Source organism: Grammomys surdaster, unplaced genomic scaffold (assembly GCF_004785775.1).
Source record: "Grammomys surdaster isolate TR1022 unplaced genomic scaffold, NIH_TR_1.0 185, whole genome shotgun sequence".
In the NCBI taxonomy this organism is placed as follows: domain Eukaryota; kingdom Metazoa; phylum Chordata; class Mammalia; order Rodentia; family Muridae; genus Grammomys; species Grammomys surdaster.
Genome location: NW_021604630.1, coordinates 1,642,648 through 1,662,314, shown reverse-complemented (window position 1 = coordinate 1,662,314; position 19,667 = coordinate 1,642,648). Strand labels below are relative to the sequence as shown.

The following is a 19,667-nucleotide window of genomic DNA, read 5'->3' as shown; positions in this document are numbered from 1 at the left end:
ACTACAGCTGGTTGAGAAGTGAGAGGTGAGAAAAGAGTGTTTAGGGACTCCATTTTGCTCTCTATAGGAAAAGGCAAGACAGGGACCAAAACAGTGGGACCAGGGACCTTGAACACTACTGGATGTCTCTTTCCCCGCTGGTAGGTCCCGACTGTCAAGTGCCTGTTCCTGGGGTGTTTCCAGAAGGGGAGATAATTAATGTGTATAAGTTTCACAAAGGAGGTATTTGGGGTTTGATTTGATCAGTTTGAATGTAAAGGTTGTAAAAATGGTTGTAGCCATGTGGTTTATTTAAAGAAATTGGAAGAAAAGAAGAAGAAGAAAACACAGGAGGCTAGACTTAGCCAGGACTGGGGAAATGTAGCTGTCCTACTGGCAGGGCTACACACACACACACACACACACACACACACACACACACTTACCTAGCTGATGGGAGGCTCACTACTAACACCAGTGTGCAGTGCGCTATGCAGTGATAATTGGCCACAGTGTTGACAGGTAGTAGAAACTGTTTGCTCAACTATAGTTTTCTGAAGCCAGATTTTTTATTTTTTATTTTTTAGGATGATCTGTTGTTGGCAGGGCTGTGGCTATTAGGGGATGTTTGGAAACTAATGAAGATTGAGAAGCCCTCAACTGTACTTTGAAGAGATTAAAAAAAAAATCACATATATGATTTCTAACGCCTACGTTTACCTTGATTATATTTTCTTCTCTAGAACTGTCTTCATAAAAAATGCTGTAACTTTAAAGACTGTACTCTGATTGGTGCTGCAGAGTGCGGCTCAGGGCCGTGCTGTGACAAAAGAACGTGTAAGGTACGTCTGAAACACAGAAGTACCTTTCGGGAGTCTATACCATGACATTCTTGACCGGCTTTCTCCCGATTAATGACACGGAGACTTTATAATAATTATGAATGCTTAAGGCGTTTGCTTAGGTTCGTTCTCAACTAAGTCGTATAACTTAAATTAACCTGTTTTAATATATGTTCTGCCACATGACTTGCTACATCCCCTCTGGAGAATCTCTTGCCTCTGACTGTTTCCCAGAGTTCCCATCTCTGCAGATGTCCCGCCTACCTTCCCCTGCCCGGCTATTGGCCGTTGAGCTCATTGTTAAACCAAGCAGAAGGTGACTTTAGGCAGGTGAGGAAGGACAGTGACACAGCTTCACATAGCATGGAAAAAAAATTATCTCAACAGGAGTCTTTGGTGTACTTCTCCTCTAGCTTCTGGAAGAATTTTTCAAATGTTTTAATTCGGATTCTCTTTGGAGTGCTTTCTTTTGGTCTAAGTCTTAAAAATTAGAAGATGGCCATTTGGAGATTTTTTTTTTGATTTGGAGAACATTTTTCTCGATGGGGTAGATATTAAGGACATTTTCTAATTTCCACTCTTATCTTTGATTTCATCCTGTCAGTGGGTCTCTTTCTGCCCTCCGCTTTCTTCCATATGTTCCAATCAGTCCCAAAGATCTCTCCAGCGGTAGTTTGCAGTGTTGTTCAAAACTACTGCGACAGGGATTTTTCTTAGTCATGTCTGAATGTAGTTCTTTAGGATCAAATGACATGCAATCAAATGAAAGCGAACAGGGTTCATCTGACAAGCAGCAATAACAGATCTCATCCTGGAAACCAGAGGAGCCAGCGGCACGCAGCGGGATTGACATGGAAGTGCGGCTCTGGTAGGCTGTCTTCTCTGAGAACTGATGGCTAGAACCAAAGATTGCTTTCAAAGTGCCTGAATGGAGAGGCCCACCTAGGCAGGGCTTTCATGTCTGATTATTGTTCTCCTGCTAGAGCCCCTGTCTTTGACTTTTACCGCCAAGTCGAGCTAGTTCTCTGTACTTTCTGTGGTGAAGACGCAGCATACTGGGCGTTAAGGAGAGCTTCAACAACAATGAAACAGGTTGTCTGCACACATACTGATTTTGCCCAATATGACTGACTAGACGTAGAGCTTTGGGCACAGGTGTTGCTCATTTTCTTTTCATTTTTATCTACCCCGAGTGTAGAAGACCCCATTCTTGTCTCTGTATTCTTGCAAATCTTCAAGCTCTTCCACCAGGCCTTGTTCAAAATTGAGAGATTTGATCCAAACATTTTCCTTAACACTTTCAGTTTAGACACAACTCCAAGTGCAAAGCTTTGAAAGGACATCAACAGGACCAACTGCTTTATCTACAGCAACTAGTGACTAAGAAGTTTGTAACCAATGCTGAGACACTCTTTCAGACCACTTGGAAAACAACTGGTACCATATTGTAATTATGTCCCACGGAATATAGAGAAGGGAAGATAATAAATTCTCAAGATGTAATAGAATAGTGGTGTCTAGTAGAAGTCTGCTGTTTGTTTGTTTGTTTGTTTTTACAGTCTCCAACAAGCTTTGTCCCTATGTTATAAGATATCTTGCTGCGTCTTTCTGTTTTTTTTTTTCCCTAACTGACTTTAGTCTGTAGTATTATGCAATCTTTCAAAGGAATAGAGAAACTCTCTCTTGCCTAACTTCCAGGAAGATAACTGAGTGACCCTAACCAAAGATAGTTTGCTTTTTGTCCCTCAGATAGCAGAAAGAGGACGCCTATGCAGGAAAAGTACAGACATGTGTGATTTCCCAGAGTTCTGCAATGGAGTATCTGAACACTGTGTAGCTGATATAAAGGCTGCAGACCTGGAGCCTTGCAACAACTATACTGCCTTTTGCTATGGTGGGATTTGCCAAGACCTAGATAGGCAGTGTACAGATTTATTTGGAAAATGTAAGAAATGTGTCTTTTTTTTTGAGGGGGGGGAGAAGGAGGTGGTAAATTGCCATTATTTTAAAGCTACAAATTTATCCTGTAGCCTTATTCTAAAATGTTGATCTACAACTACATTTGAAAACCAAATGAAAGCAAATCAAAAAGGAAAAGACTGAAGGCCACATAGGATATAAGTCAAGGCCAAGGCCATTGACAGGAGAAAGGTAGAGAGTCAGTGTGTGGCTTCAGATAGAGAGAGGGCGACTTTTTCAACAATTTTCCTTAACAGAATTTTTTTTTTCCTGAGTAGTTTTTAAATTGATTCTTGCCCACTGTTCCTATTTATACTAGAAGCCACCAACTGTCTCAGTATAAATTGTAAATTATGTTTTTGCCTTTAGCATGAGAAACTTGAAATTCTTTTTTTTTTCTTTCAGATGCTAAGGGTCCTAATTATTTGTGTGCCCAAGAAGTGAATCTGCAAAATGACAAATTTGGGAACTGTCACGGGCGCTGTAGTTACAGGTACACATGCATCAAGTTGTCCATTTATCGTGTGTGTTGTGTATAGTACAAAGAGGTGTACCTGTGCTTACCTGCAGATCAGGTGTTGCCTGTTGGAATAGGTATATGTTCTCCACAGCTTACTATATTACGTTCTGCCTTAACACTTTAAATTACATATCACTTTAGTTACATACATATGTACTGAGCTATATATGTTGAGTTATAATTGATCTCACGGAGAAGACGGCCAACTGACAATATGTAACTTTTCTGCCTCCTATTTCCAGTTCTTTATTTTGTGGAAAAGCAGTTTGTTTCTGGAACTTTGCAGAACCCATACAGACGTTGAAATATGATGTTCAGTATACTTACTTGGGAGGCCACGTGTGTGTATCTGCACATTTAAGAGTGACAGACGCTGGAGTTAAGGACGACACATATGTCCGTGATGGTACTATTTGTGGTAGTGGCCAGGTAGGTAAGCAGCCCTTTACTTGATGTTTATGTGCTGTGTCTATAATGGATTTATGAACGCCTATAAGTGTGGACATACAAGAATATGAGATCATTCACAATGTCTCTTGCTACATCACAATTACAAGGCATAATAGTGAATAACTGTAAAGATATCATAATAATACCCATTTGCTTGCATGCTAAGCAGAGTTGCCAAGGGTCAAAGAAACTTTCATTGTGTTAATATTTAGGAATTTGGTTATTGATACTGAAACTTGTTTTCTCACACTTGAGAGTCTACCTGTCCTTCTTAGGCTAAGCCCTAGTCTGCAACAATTTATATAAACTACAAACAAAAAGTATCAAAAAAAAACCCATACAAAACAAAAGTTGCAACAAAATGTCACCAAAATGTAAGATTTTCAGAATAATGTGACAAATATTAAAGAGGAATTAAAGAGCCAAGGGTTTAGTCGTGCAGTAATTAACAAAGATAATTTATGATTTCTTATTAATAAAATCATGTATTTTTATATTTTCACAATCCCCTAATACTCCCAAACACAATATTATTGTAAAGATAATTTCCCTTCTATACGATACACTAATAAGACATAAGGTTTAAGTTTCATTTTTTTTCTTTCAGATGAAAATTTCAGAAAGTCTAATAAAAGATTCAGATAGGTAATTGTAATGCCTTAAAGCAAATGTATAGGCAATTTGGCTGAGGCTTCTTAAAAAAAAAACTGATAAGTAACCTAAATATTCACATAGAAAGTCATCAAGAAGTCTGCAACCTTCTCCCTGCTGAACTACACACACACACAGACACACACACACACACACACACACACACACACACACACACACACACTTGGTCCCTCTGGGACTTGCCCTTTACACATACTAGAACATATTTCCACAAGTCCTCTTTTTCTCAGTCTGCCCTCTTCCCTGGTAAATCATCTAGCAGATACATCTGGACATTTCGGTAAAGTTAAAAAAAGTGTTATACAGTGGCAAAAATACATAATTAGTGGGCATTTTGATGAAAAATAGACTACAGATTTCTTTAAAAGTGTTTTTAACCCATAATAATCTTATAAAATAATGACTTCACTGTGACAGTTTGTGTATGCATATTGACTGTGTTTTAAGAAACAAAAAACCAAGAGGAAAACGTAAATTAGCAATATACTTAAAATAGAAAAGGTTAAAATAAAAAGAAGCAAAGAATCCTAAAGGAGCAGCCTGGTATGAATGCACCTTTAAAAGCTGAAAGTGTTGACTCTAAATATGAAGTTATAAATACCCCCCAAAAATGAAAAATTAAATATGAAGAGAATGTTTGGTCTTTGGCCTTATGTTGTGGCATATCTGTTACATCCCAGAATGGTGGGGGTTTCTTTTGTGGCTTATATTTAACCCCTTCAATCTCGCCTGAATCTTTTACTTATTTCCTTCCTGGAGTAGAGTGACTGAGCAGCAGACCTCCCTGCCTCAGGACAGGATTAGTTACAATGCTGACTAAGTGAGCCATTATTGATCAAGGGATGGATTCCCTATTGGCTTTCTGGAAGGAGAAGGAGCTGGAGAACACTCTTGGACAAAGACTGTTCCATCTAACTGTGTGCAAACATAAAACCTTTACTTGAGAGGTTATACTCCCCAGGCAGAGTAGGAATTTTCTTACCTTTCTACAAATTATTTACTCGCAAAGCCCCATATTGGTCTGTGCCTGAACTATTGACTTTCCTTGATAATACAAGCAAATTGATTGTCCTGAGGTCTTTGAGCCACCCATGCTGGCCTGAGCTCAGGAGGGATCTGGGGGAACTCACCTCTAAATGCAGTGGGCTGGAAGCACTGTTACCTGGGACTTACGATCGATCGGCATCTGCAAGTAGGTATGGTAAGAACATAACATTAGCATCCAGCCTCAGCCCCAGGCATCTGCTCTCCCTGACAGGTACCTTCTTGGGACACTGTAGGTTCCCAAGCTGAAGGCTCATCTTGTTCTCCACCCCTTCCCCTGCCTGAGAATCAGAGATCCTGGCCCCAGGACTTTACTGTATAACCTCTGCCCACCCTCAAAGGGTATAGGAAGAGTCTCCTCTGCCACACAGGCCCCTGATTATCTTCAGAGACCCCCATGTTGTCTGTCTCTGGAGCAAAGGTCTGAACTTTCCTCAGAGGCCCACCATATTGATGTTGTTCTGCCTACCTGTCTATGTAGGAGCATTAACAACTCTTCCTATAATATCTTCTCTCTCTCTCTCTCTCTCTCTCTCTCTCTCTCTCTCTCTCTCTCACACACACACACACACACACACACACACACAAACAAGCTTTCACTTCATATGGAATAAGAAATCGTTTATTTATAGTCACTTTGAGTGACTACAGCCTCAGGAAACCCAGAGTTACCTCAGGTTCCACGATGTCCCCATGCAGAAGCAGTTTCATAGCAACAGAACAAAGTAATTAAGGGAATTGGTGGGTAGGTACGTCAGAGAGATTTGTAGCTGTGAGGTGGGAGCAGATGGTCTGCTAAGTTAATTATTTCCAAGGAGCTTTATCTATTCATCACAGGATACTAGTTCCAACACAGGGATAGACAAGGTAAAGCCAGCCCAAGATAAGGTAATTAGGATCTTGGACTGTAACATGTCAAGGTCTCTACATGACTGCAGCTCCGGTCAGCCAAGCAGGCTCTGCATATATGCTTCTTTCCAAGAGTTCTCATCCACAGATGTAAGGTCAGAATTTAATGGATTTGTGGGGTACCTCAAATTGGCGTCAGAATGTTTGAAAATACCAGAGAGACTAGAACTTACGCGAACGTCTACATGCAGTGTAAAATGAGAGTCTGAGGAAACCAAGCAGACACCCACAGCCAAACACTAGGCAGAGCTCAGGGAATCTTGCACAAGAGCGGAAGGAAGAATTACAGGAGATGGGTCAAGAACACCACAAAAATTCTACAGAATCAACTAACCTGGACCCACAGGGGCTCACAGAGACCTAATTGCCAACCACGGAACCTGCATGGGACTGACCTAGGCCATACATATGCACGTATGTTACAGTTGTGTAGCTTGGTCTTCATGTGTGATTCCTGACAGTGGGAGCAGAGGCCGTCTTGGACTCTGTTGCCTGCCTTTGGGAGCACTTCCTCCTGGGCTGCCTGGTCTAGCCTCAATAGGAGAGGATGCTCCTGTTCTTACTGTAACTTGAAATGTCAGGGCTGATGGATATCCATGGGAGGCCTCCCCTTTTCTGAAGAGAAACAGAGGAGGAGTCCATGGGAGGGAAGTGTGGGGGGTGGTGGTGAGGAGGGGTTCGAGGGGAACCATACTTAGGATTTAAAGTAGCTAAAAAAATGAATTTTTAAAAATAAAAAATAAAAGAGTTCCCAAGAATACAAAACCAGTTAAGGCTTCTAAGTGGCATTCTAAGTGAGAAAACAAGCAAAATATGACTTTGAGGTATTTGTTTTTAATGAGTGCATGTGATAGAAATTTAAGGTAAAGCAAGGAGAAGCAGTGAGCTTGCCTAACATCCCAAAGCATAAAACAAATACTGAAAATAGAGACCTTCAGCCTACCAAACCCAGTGTTCCTCTTCCCATTCTTCCGCATCCGCCTGTAAGAGCTTCTTCTGTGCAGCCTCTGAATCACTTCTGCTATGGACTTGCCTGGCTCAGATTTTACCTTTTGCTTAAACTTTCTAATTAATCATGTCTCGATTTAGCTCACCAATAAAGACCATTGATCCCATGTAAACTACTCCTTCAGACAATCTAAGAGAAGTGAGCAGCCTGTCTTAGAGAATGGGTCAAAAGACATTCAAATGGTTTGACTTTGAGCGGAGGAATAATGACACTCATGCACGGCTCACATACCTACTGGGTATTCACCACACAGCAAATGTTACTGTTGTTCATTTGCGTCCCAAGAAGATATTGTATCCCCCTAGCCTGTTAGGTTAGATACAAGTCCTGAATTCAGGGGTGATGTAAACTGATCTGTGGAGGGATTCCACAGCTCACTCCAGGTCACCCTGCTAAGCCGAGAGATGTAGGAAAAAGGAAAAAGGCAGGAAAAAGCTGATCAGAGATCTCTGTTGTTAGCTGTGTTTGCTCTCCTGTCAGTCCATCATCGTGAGTGTGGATAGTACTGTTGCTTCGAGAAAAAAAAAACAGAACAAAACAAACAAAAGCAACAACAACAACAACAACAAAGCCCAACTGTACCTCACTTTCAAAATGCAAACCCTATGAAGAAGGCAGACATGCCCTTTTTTCTAGATGTTATGGAATGCAAATTAACCCATTAAGCATACACTGTCCCTGTACGTACTTTTTGCAGCAAAAAGAACTTTTCAGCTAGACCTTGTATTGTATTTAAAGTTTCTGTGCTTGCTTACATTAGCATTTTTAGCTTTAAATATGCCTTTTCAGGTTTGTTACAGAGGGGAATGCTTACGTGTGCACGTCCTGAGGGGAACTAGGGAGTGTGATTACTGGGTCAAATGCCAATCACAAGGGGTAGGTAACCATTTTATTCTTCATTTAATATGATTGTTTCAATTCACATCAGTAAATGTTTTCAAGAATAGCCAGGTTCAGAATTATTTGGTGTGGAAATTCCCTTTAGAAAATTTCAGCTAACTAAGGAACATAGACTATGCTACTTATACAAATGTACATGATTTGTGGGCACTATGAGCCTGCTATAGACCAGCTGCATGAGCCTTGTATGACACACCAAAGGAGCGAGCGAGATGGTATCACAATGCGTGACTATTAAAGTGTAACCGTGTATTATCAGGCATCATACACAGGTGCTGCCCCCACGCATTTCTGGGAATGTAGGTGTAATATGTACATTACTTCTCATCTGACACTTAAGAAATCTGAGTTCCAATGTACTCAGCTTGGGTTTGTCTTCTGACGACCTCAGCTCATTCCTCTAGTGAGTGATCTGTGCTATTCTCATGGATTTCCACACTGGTGACCTTTCAAAGGATTTCTGAAAGAAAGAAAAAAAAAACAGGCATCATTGTACATTCAAATTACTCTATTTTCCCAAATTTTAAGCAAGGAAATCTAATGATTAAAACAATAGGCTCCGAGAAGTTTTGTGCCCGCAGCATGCCTTAGAGCTTGCATTTCCTCATATTCTGGGGAGGCTATTTAATCTCTTCCAACATGTTGAATCCATTGTTAACGGTTATCATTTAGCCGTTATTGTTTCCGTTCTTATCTCTCCCTGTCCTCCCTACCCCTGGTATTTTGACACCCCAGCCCGTTCAGCTGTTGTGAAGTTGTGGCCTGAGTTATAGAAGTTTGGAAATTTTCCCAGCATGTGTTTGATTAAAATGTGTCTCCTGAATCTTTGTTGTAGCCTGGACTTTTTTTTTTTTTTTTATAGCAAATGAGTCAGAATTCACCTAGCTTAACTCATCTACCTTTCTGTGGGGCTGACTCTAGAGTCCCTCTGCTGGTCATGACCCTCCTTTTTATTTTTGCAAGAGTCTTTGTAGCCTTCTGTATGAGTGGTACTGTTTGCCTCCGGCCCCTGGCTTATTAGAGGTGTTTCCTTTGATCTTCTATCCATAGAAATTTTCTCTCACCACAGCTGTTTCTATTGTTAGTATAAATTAATGATGAATTATAATTGCTATTTTATATTCTCTAACTTCATAGTTGCTATATCTTTCTAGCAACTCATTTCAATTATACCAAGAACGTTTTAACTTCTATTTAGAAATGTGACCGGCAAAAAGATAGGCAAGCATAGTAACTGGACATTTATCCTTTTTACCTTCACATTAAAACTACTGCTTAAGCTGAATTTGAATAATTATAGATCCTAGCTGTGGGTAATGAATATCCATATATCTATATTTCAGTTTTCATTTGGATTTGGTTTTAGATTTGCAATGAACGACAGAACTGTCAGTGTGAATCTGGCTATGCTCCTCCAGAGTGTGACATGACACCTTCCTCTCCAGGAGGAAGCATGGATGATGGATTTTGGCTGCCCTTCGGTTAGTATCCAGAGTAGGGTCTGTATGTGTAGAAGTATATGCCATCTCCACTGGTCACTGTGGTCGTTGAAGACTTGGCATTTAAGAAGTGAAATTGAAAGGTTAAATATTTCTATTTTGTTTAACTCTATTTAAATTTACAGGACCATGTGTAGCTATGTTAAATCTAATCTAGAAGTGGGGCCTTAACAAAGCTCCCTTCTCTCATTTTATCATGGCTTTCAGAACATTTCTATACCCACAGTATAGTTTTCTGTGTAGACACAGGTTTCAGAAAAGACAATAACCTACTGTAGTCTGCATTTCCCAAGGGAGTTAGTTATATATGAGAATGTGCTGGTTTAGAACTGAGTTGCATCTTTAAAAAATGTGTGTGTGGTGGTGGTGGGGGGGCGGGGAGCAGGGAGACAAGTTTGAGGATGACTGAGTTAGCCGGAAGAAGAAATTGGATTCCTTGGAGCTGGAGATAGAGACCTAATTTGAGTGATTCAGTGTTGGTGTTAAGAAGCGAATTCAGGTTCGAGAGAACAGCAAATGCATAACCACTGAGCCATCTCTCTAGTTCTGGCATGTTTAAAATTAATTGTTCTATTTAAATGTAGAAAGCACCCAAATCTTCTATACCCTCAGCTTATAAATATCATACGCCACTAACCATTTTTAAATACATTTGGTAGAAGTCCTGAACAGCCACTGCCCATTTGATTCTGTCAGTTCTGTTTTATACAGTTACAAATTGGTGACAGCATGTAGGGCATCAAGTGTGTCAGTGTATCAATCTTATTAATTACTATCAGTGTAAATAACAAGCTAGGAGCTTAGAGCAAAGGAACTACAGCCTGGAAGGTTAAAGTAAGAAAAGTTTTTCAAGAGAGCTGTTAAAATGTGTTCCCTCAACCCTATTGAATAGAATTTTAGGTATTTTCTTAATAGATGATACTAGAGAAAGATTTATTTTCTTAATTTAAGGTAACATTTCATTGAAATAATTATATTAATGGAATTTATATATGTTGCTAATATCCTGTATTATAGTTTTAATATTCTAATGTATTAATAGTTACCTTAATCTCTGTGATTTTCATTTAATTTATACCAGTTTCATTTCTGGATTTAGCAGCCCTAATCTTATTCTCACTGATTTTGTTTTTCTCTAATTCTTAATTACTTAAGGCTATAGATATCCAGATAAAAATTTCTTAAAGATGCAAGACTTTAAGTACCAAAGACTTTTGATGTCTTTCATTTTTTAAAAACTGTATGTAATGTCTCTGTGTGTGTGTGTGTGTGTGTGTGTGTGTGCATGTGTGTGCATGTGTGCATGCACATGTCTGTGAACATGCATTCAAAGGCTGGAGCAGGACCTTGGGCATCGTCCTTTGTTGGTGTCTACCTTATTTTTTGAGATGGAAATGGTCACTGAACCTGGAGCTCTCCATTTTATCCAGGCTAGCTGGCAGGGATGTACCTGTCTTTACCTACCAATGCTACCTATGCTGGTTTTTGTTTTGCCTAAATGAGATTTTTTTCTCTTCCTTTTAGATGCATTTTATTTATTCTTTGATAGTTTCATACAGGTATGCAGTGGTTTTGCTCACATTCACCTACAGTTTCCATCCAACTTTCATGCCTCCCCCTCTCTCTTATAAACAACTGAATACAGGAAGCACTGACTGCTGGAATATTGACTGACCTCACACAGGTGTTGCTCAGGTAACCATGGTTACGGTGAATTTTTGAGTGTCACCCTTATGCCATGCCCAGAAGTCAGCATTTCACAGCCAGCCTTTCCATCCTCTGGCTCTTACATCCTTCCTGACCTGTTTTTTCTGGGGGTTTGGGGCAGGAGCTTGCTATAAATGTCCCATTTAAGGCTGGGAATGCTTCAGCCCCTTATCCTGTCACTTTGATTTCACTGGGCATCCTTGGATTTTCAGTTTTCTTCTTTTGTCGAATTGTCTCCCTGGGAGTTTCTCTAAAGCACTCTCATCAAAATCCATCACTATGGAATTAGTAATATGATTTTTTTTTTTACACCTGGATTTTTCATGTTTCCTTCCAAGTCTGTGTTGAGACTTAGGCATCTGGATTTAGGCCTCTGATTTGAAGTTTTAAGATCACCCATATTCTATCAGTTGCAATGTTTGCAGTGTTCATGTGAGGATAGGTTTTAGTGAGGGGGAAACATTGTTCCTTTCTTGGGAGTTGAGCTCTGCAACCAAGCCTTCAGGGTTCCAGGTGAGATTTCTAATACAAGTCAGAGTAGAATATCAAGTACAGTAGTAACCACAGTTGATGGATATGCCCACTAATAAAGATACAGTAAAAGTCAGTTAATTATAAACAATCTTCTATTCACCTCTACCAACTTTGGGTGAACAAAGGTACAAAGATAGTATAGTACTTCCTATGGTCTAAGTTACTGAGGGTAGAATATAGAAGAAGTATGCGTCATTATTTAGGCAAAGAAAGAAGTAGAGGAAGGAAATTGAATAATGAGTGAGTTACTGTTAGAGTACATGGAGTTTTAGAATTATTAAAGCTACATAAAAAATATTAAGAAGTAAATAGAATAGCAGGTGAAGAAAAAGGGTTGTGAGTTATGAAAGAGAGAATGTGTAGAAAAGTGAAGTAGTTGGGTGTAGTTGAATATCCAGAAAGAGAACAATTGTAAAACAGCGGAATCAGTTTAAAACTAAAAATGGTTCAATGCAAGAGTGGAGATTTTTAAATCAACAAAATGTAATAAAAGCAGATTCAGGCAACATCCTTTTCTTGTTAAAATACCTAATTTTACCTCTCTGGCTTCAGAGACCAAATAGTTCTGTGCAAAAGAATGTTTGTATAGTGTATATAGAAGTTAATTCAAAATTAACTCACAGTATATAAATGCTGAAACCAAGACATCACAGTGGGTAATAATAATAATAATTCAAATCACTGTTCTGCTTCAATCATGGTTTTTGAAAAGCTAAATGACACTTTTGCATTTTCAGAGAAAAGCACACCTCTGATTGTCAAGCAACGTGGCACTCAGTATAAAAAGGGGCTTTTGATCAGTTTCTATGTTTTCCTGCCTTTCCTCATTGTGACAGCCATTATGGTTGTTAAACGAAACATCTCAAAGGTATTCGAGCACCGAGAGGAAGCATTAAGCAGAGGGTAAGTAAATGTATTAATATTAAAAATGCACTGTGGGGGGGGTAGGGAGGCTGGAGAGATGGCTCAGCATTAAGTACATGGACTGCTCTTCCAGAGGTTCTAAGTTCAATTCCCAGCAACCACATGGTGGCTCACAACCATTTGTAATGAGATCCAATGCCCTCTTCTGATGTGTCTGAAGATAGCTACAGTATATTCACATACAAAAATAAATAAATCTTTTTTAAAAATGTACTCTGGGAAGGATTGAAGCACCCATACTTTGGTCTTCCATCTTCTTGAGCTTCACGTGGTCTGTGAATTGTATATTAGGTATTCCGAGCTTTTGGGCTAATATCCACTTATCAGTGAATGCATACCATGTGTGGTCTTTTGTGACTGGGTTACCTCACTCAGGATGATATACTTTCTAGTTCCATCCATTTGCCTGTAAATTTCATGAAGTCATTGTTTTTAATAGCTGAGTAGTATGTCATTGTGTAAATGTACCACATTTTCTGTATCCACCCCTCTGTGGAAGGACATCTGGGCTCTTTCCAGCTTCTGGCTATTATAAATAAGGCTGCTATGAACATAGTTGAGCATGTGTCCTTATATGTTGGAGCATCTTTTGGATATATGCTCAGGAGTGGTATAGGTGGGTCCTCAGGTAGTACTATGTCCAATTTTCTGAGGAACTGCCAGACTGATTTCCAGAGTGGTTGTACCAGCTTGCAATCCCACCAACAATGGAAGAGTGTTCCTCTTTCTCCGCATCCTCGCCAGCATCTGCTGTCACCTGAGTTTTGATCTTAGCCATTCTGACTGGTGTGAGGTAGATTCTTATGGTTCTTTTGATTGCATTTCCCTAATGACTAAGGATGTTGAACATTTCTTTAGGTGTTTCTTGGCCATTCAAGTTTCCTCAGTTGAGAATTCTTCGTTTAGCTCTGTACCCCATTTTTAATAGGTTTATTTGGTTCTCTGGAGTCTTATTTCTTGAGTTCTTTGTATATATTGGATATTAGCCCTTTATCAGATGTAGAACTGGTAAAGATCTTTTCCCAATCTATTGGTTCTTGTTTTGTTCTATTGACAGTGTCCTTTGCCTTACAGAAGCATTGCAATTTTATGAGGTCCCATTTGTCTGTTGTTGATCTTAGAACATAAGCCATTGGTATCCTGTTCAGGAAATTTTCCCCTGTGCCCATGTGGCTCTTCTCCATTTTCTCTTCTGTTAGATTCAGTGTATCTGGTTTTACGTAAAGGTCCTTGATCCACTTGGACTTGAGCTTTGTACAAGAAGATAAGAATGGACCAATTTGCATTCTCCTACATGCTGACTGCCAGCTGAGCCAGCACCATTTGTTGAAAATGCTGTCTCTTTTCCCCACTGGATGGTTTTAGCTCCTTTGTCAAAATCAAGTGACCATAGGTATGTGGGTTCATTTCTGTGTCTTCAATTCTATTCCATTGTATGTACCTGTACCATACAGTTTTTATCACTATTGCTCTGTAATACTGCTTGAGGTCAGGGATGATGAGTCCCCCAGAAGTTCTTTTATTGTTGAGAATAGTTTTCGATATCCTGGTCTTTTTTGTTATTTCAAATGAATTTGCAAATTGCTCTTTTTAACTCTATGAAGAATTGAGTTGGAATTTTGATGGGGATTGTATTGAATTTGCAAATTGCTTTTGACAAGATGGCCATTTTTACTCTATTAATCCTGCCAAACCATGAGCATGGGAGTCCTTTCCATCTTCTGAGGTCTTTGATTTCTTTCTTCAGAGACTTGAAGTTCTTGTCATACAGATCTTTCACTTGCTTGGTTAGCATCACACCAAGATATTTTATATTATTTGTGACTATTGTGAAGGGTGTCATTTCTTTAATTTCTTTCTCAGCCTGTTTATCCTTTGAGTAGAGAAAGGCTGCTGATTTGTTTGAGTTAATTTTACATCTTGCCATTTTGTTGAAGTTGTTTATCAGGTTTAGGAGTTCTCTGATAGAATTTTGGGGTTACTTAAGTATACTATCATATCACCTGTAAATAGTGATATTTTGACTTCTTCCTTTCCAATTTGTATCCCTTTGACCTCCTTCTGTTGTCTAATCGCTCTGGCTAGAACTTTGAGTACTATCTGAACTGCAATTAAGGTGTTGAACAGTTTTTGTTTCAGTCCTAACAGTGGTGGAAGCCATGCTTTGTTTAGTGGGGACTTAGGGAAAGTGGAATTCTGAAAGCACGGGTAAACAGGGAGTCTGTAGTCCCGTTCTGTAAGAGTACAATGATGCTGAATTTCCAGTACCATCTCTAGTTCTCAGAAGAGGCAACTGTTATCAAGGGTGTGGCAGGAACTAGTTAAATCCAGGGCAGTGATCCTCCTGATGATTTGTGTAGAAGTCTATAAAATGATTAATCAGAATGTTTTCGGGTCATCAGATTAAATGACCAATGGCATATCCCTGTACTGTTTGGACATTTGGGGAAAATCTGGATAGTTAGCAGAAATTTTGACTTTTGGGAGATCTGTCACACTAAGGAATCATGGTTTTTAAAAAATAATTATAAAACCATGTCAAATCAGCAAATATACGTGGTTTCAGGCCAGCAAGTTGAAACAGAGCCGAGGCATGCAAGTGTGGCCCTCAACACTCCATGAACGGCAACTGCTGTGGACTGACTCCCTTGACCAGCATATTGGTCAATCTTTCCATCTGTTTTTCAAATTCTAACAGATTACCAAGTGCCTATCCATGGCCACAACCTTTTAGGTCAAATTCTCCCCAGGGGGGAGCAGCAAGTAAGTATGCAAAATCACTTAGAAGTCACCTGGTTAATGATGCCTCCTTAGCTGTTCAAGCAAGAAGCTGCCATGTGCGTCCCAGGAGGACCTTGACCACTATAATGGCATGCCTAGTGTGTTACCTCAGTGTCTCACGAGCAATCAAGAGGCCCTGCTGTCCCACTAATGTTGGTAAATGTAGTTGAAGGCTCTTATAAGAAGCATCATTAATAAAGGTACTATAAGTAATTATTCATTCTTACTTGACGGAAACAAAACTGGAGAGGGCTAAGACGAAGATGAATATGTAAATGTGTATGAATAGTAACAACTGCCTTGATAGACATTTTAATATCTCCTCCTAATTTTCATGTAGACAAGATAGAGGGGGAAAGGGAACTGTTTCTTTTGAAATCCAAAAACATAACTAAAACTCAGAAAGGCACTTTGTCTTTGAAGGTTAGATAGAATTTGGAAAGACCAAACACTGACATGCTTGACGATTGTCTATCACTGCAAAGAAGGTATTGATACATAGCAATGATCATTTAGCATAAATCTGACTTTTGACATTTTTTTTGTAATTTTTCTTTTCTTTTTTTCAACTTTTTATTGGTTCTTTGTGAGTTTCCCAATATGCACCCCGATTCCACTTATCTCCTCCTCTCAAACCTGCCTTCCACCCTTGCAACCTGGTCCCCAGCAGAAAAAAAAAAAATCTCACTGTGGAAGCTGTAGTGTGTGACAGTGTGTCCAGCCGTCTCCCGTTTTCTCCATATACTTCTTTTCTTACAAATGTTCATTGCAGTGACTCATTGGTCCGGTGCGAGGCCTCTGGCTTCTGCTACTCTATCAGTACTGGGACCTCACTGGGACTCCTCTCGGATATCCAGATGTTGCCCTGTGTCATGGAGAGCCTGTAGTTTGGGATCTGTAGGGCCCGCCCCCTTCATGCACTCCAGCAGTTCACTGATGGGGTAGATGTTGGGGTAGGCTGATTCAAAACCCTCAATCCAGGCCTGAGAGGTATTTGAGCTGGCCAGCCTGCCAGCTCTCCCACGCACATACCACCAGCTGGTTCAACCACACCTACGTCCTCAGGGCCAGCTGGGTCCACTCTGTCAAGTGTTGCAGCCAGTGAGGGGCTGGGCCAGTTCTCCCACTTTCATGACTCTGGGGCTAACTCTCCCACCTGCCATGGGTGGCAAGGGAGAAGGGCATCTTTCCCTAGTCCATTCCATCACACAGAAGGTGAGTGGCAGGGCCAGCCCTGCCATAGTCATAGCCTTGGGGCCAGCTCACCTGCGACTCCCACTACCTGCTGGAGGGGGTTGGGGTGGGGGCTTTCTCCCAAGTACTGCATCTGGCTAGGGGTGGGGTCAGTTCTTCTGCTGGCACATCTCCAGGGCCAGCTCTCCCATAATGCCCAGGCAAGGGATGGGGCTAGTTTTGCACAGCTCTCAGACTTCAACATATCTGCCTGGCCTTTGGTGGTAACAGACTCCTGCTGCTGCAGAGCTATGGACCCAGAGGTGGTCTCCAGTGGCAACACAGGCCAGAACCCCACCATGGTCCCAGGTGGCATCACCAGCTCCTCACGTCAGGCTGTTCCTCACGACCCTCAAGACTCCAGTTCTGCTTCTCTTCATTGTGCCCCCATCCTTCTGTTTCCCTTTCTCTTCCATTTCTCCACAACTTACTTGCTCCTCTTAGTGGTGCCCAAGGGTCTCTGAGTGTCTGGGCTCTTCTCAGGAGTGGTCTCAGGAGTGGTCTCAGGAGTGCTATATCCCGCTCACACATTATGACACCGCTCAGAGGTCATCTTGGGCAAGGTCTGCCCGAATGCCCCTAGGCCTACACAGTGCCAGACTGGTGGCCATCTCAGGGTTGTCTGTCTAGAGCTCACTCCCTGCCCAGAGCCCACAGTGGTCCCAGGTAGGGATCTTCTAAGTCTCTGGCTCACTTCCCAGCCTGAGAGCCTGAGGGGCATTGGACTGGTGGTTGTCTCAGGGCTTGTTTGTTGTTATTGTTGTTTTTGTTTTGTTTTTCAGGGAATGGTAGGGAATGATTCAGATGTTCATAGGCTACACTGAGCATAGATGTAGCCCCTTTCCTCTCTGCCACCTACTGACACACATGTGACACAGCAGGCACACTTGCCATGCCTCTAGGGGCCTGGTGATTTTTCCTTACGACAAATTAATCCTGAAAAGAATCCTTTCTCTTTTGTACAGATCACTATCAGAAGGCGGTAACGACAGCAAGCAGTCATAGAGCCAAAGGTGACTGAAAACATCAAATTGCTGATAAAATGTTGTAACTGTACTCGGCGAACAGCCCCCTCAGCATGAGTTCATAGATGCTTTTGCATTTCCTCACGCAGAGCCCTCATGGCTGGTTTCACACGCTGCAGCACGGCCAGCAGAAAGCACTTGCTATTGGTTTTGTTTTGCGTTCGTTTGGAAATCCTCATGTAAAACTGCTAGTAATCAGACCCATATAAAAAACCTCTTGAAAGGAATTTTCAATATTTTCTTACAGTACTTACAAACGAGCACACCTCTTCATTTAAGGGCCCAGTTTGGAAGTGTACAGGAGGTTGTCCTACACACTCTTCTTCTTTACTGAGACTCTAAGGGAATTTGTTACCTTGCCTTAGAAAGGAGGGAGTGGATACAGGAAGTCGTAACAATGCCTGGTGCTTACGGAGTGTCAGTAAACTGTGTAGCTTTACTTAGGCGTGCCTTTCATGTTCATGCTGTCAGAACCAACTTGACACACATGCCTCACAATATACCCAAAAATGAAGGGTGGAATTTATGGTGATGGAGGACCAGGGAAGATGGTAAGGACACAACTTTCTTTCAAAACAGAAAGATAATTCTTTATCATCAAGATAATAGAGGTATCTGTGTATAGCATACCACATTTTTACTCGTTTGTGTAAAACTGAAGACATTCTATATGCTACACTTGAGCAGGTGGAGAAATTGAAAAGGTGAACAAAGCATCCATCCAACTACATATCTGATGTCTCAGTCTGCTTGCTGAGTCAGCAGATAGCTGTAGCCTCAGCTGTCACTTAACACTGGGGTGGGAGACCGAGTGGGCTGCAGGGTTCTTACTTGAAAGTGTAAATATCTCAGCGCCAACCCCCTTGCCCTTATCTCGATAGCATGTTCACACCAGATCCTCAGATTGCATCAGAGGTACTGATAGAACGCCTACTGCCTGTGTGCGTGTTCCGTGGGCATCCAGCCAGCAGAATTATCTGTGTGCATATTTCAAGGGGGCTAGCTTTCCGACACATGGATACCCCAAATGACAAAGTAAGCCAAGTTGATTGGCTACTGGCAGTTTAGATGACAGAATTGGGAAACACACTGCAGGTAGGACTGCTAAGACCAGAGAAGAAAATCTCAGTAGCTCCTTGGAGGCTACTTCTCTCTCACTCTGAATAAAGGCAAGACTATCTTAGAATCCAAACTTCTGCTTTAAATACCCAGAGCTGGTTCTCTTGCTTGACTTCAGCTTGTGAACACAGTACTACAGTAGAGACAGAAGTGTAGAGGCTACCTTAGCATTCCAGACCAGGGGTGGTTAAGAATAGTTCATGGAGAAATGTTGACAGTGAATGTATTTCCTTAAGAAAAACGGATAGATAATGTTTATTGACATACATCGGGAAGCAAGGTTATTACATAACTTTTGTGTAGCTCAAAAGTATAGGGTATGCCCAGCATGCATGAAGCACTAGGCTTGATTCCCAGTACCAACACACACCACCACCACCACCACCACCAGTCACCACCAACACCAGCAAAACCCAAAAGCAACAAACAAGAACCAAATGGATAGAGACACTTTCTTAATGATAAAGTGCCACGTATGCTAAGACCAAGTTTGGTATCTGAGTGGCGATCTAGGTAGGTGTTGGTGGGTGGGGTGGTGAGGTGGTGGGGTGGTGAGGTGGT

General features: G+C 41.0%; 1 protein-coding gene and 1 pseudogene across 1 annotated transcript in view; one reads left to right on the top strand and one right to left on the bottom strand.

The window, feature by feature from the left end:
• The window catches only part of LOC114621951 (A disintegrin and metallopeptidase domain 3-like), a 53,587-nt gene that overhangs the window by 31,652 nt on the left and 2,268 nt on the right, over positions 1–19,667 (top strand). Inside the window, exons 13-20 of the mRNA XM_028768297.1 lie at positions 723–821; positions 2,571–2,766; positions 3,186–3,273; positions 3,543–3,729; positions 8,174–8,260; positions 9,651–9,765; positions 12,762–12,927; positions 17,928–17,975. Of these exons, the coding sequence (XP_028624130.1) occupies positions 723–821; positions 2,571–2,766; positions 3,186–3,273; positions 3,543–3,729; positions 8,174–8,260; positions 9,651–9,765; positions 12,762–12,927; positions 17,928–17,967 (978 nt within the window). The 3' untranslated portion in view covers positions 17,968–17,975. The remainder of the gene's footprint in view (positions 1–722; positions 822–2,570; positions 2,767–3,185; positions 3,274–3,542; positions 3,730–8,173; positions 8,261–9,650; positions 9,766–12,761; positions 12,928–17,927; positions 17,976–19,667) is intronic.
• Positions 17,747–17,871, bottom strand: LOC114621996 (annotated as a pseudogene).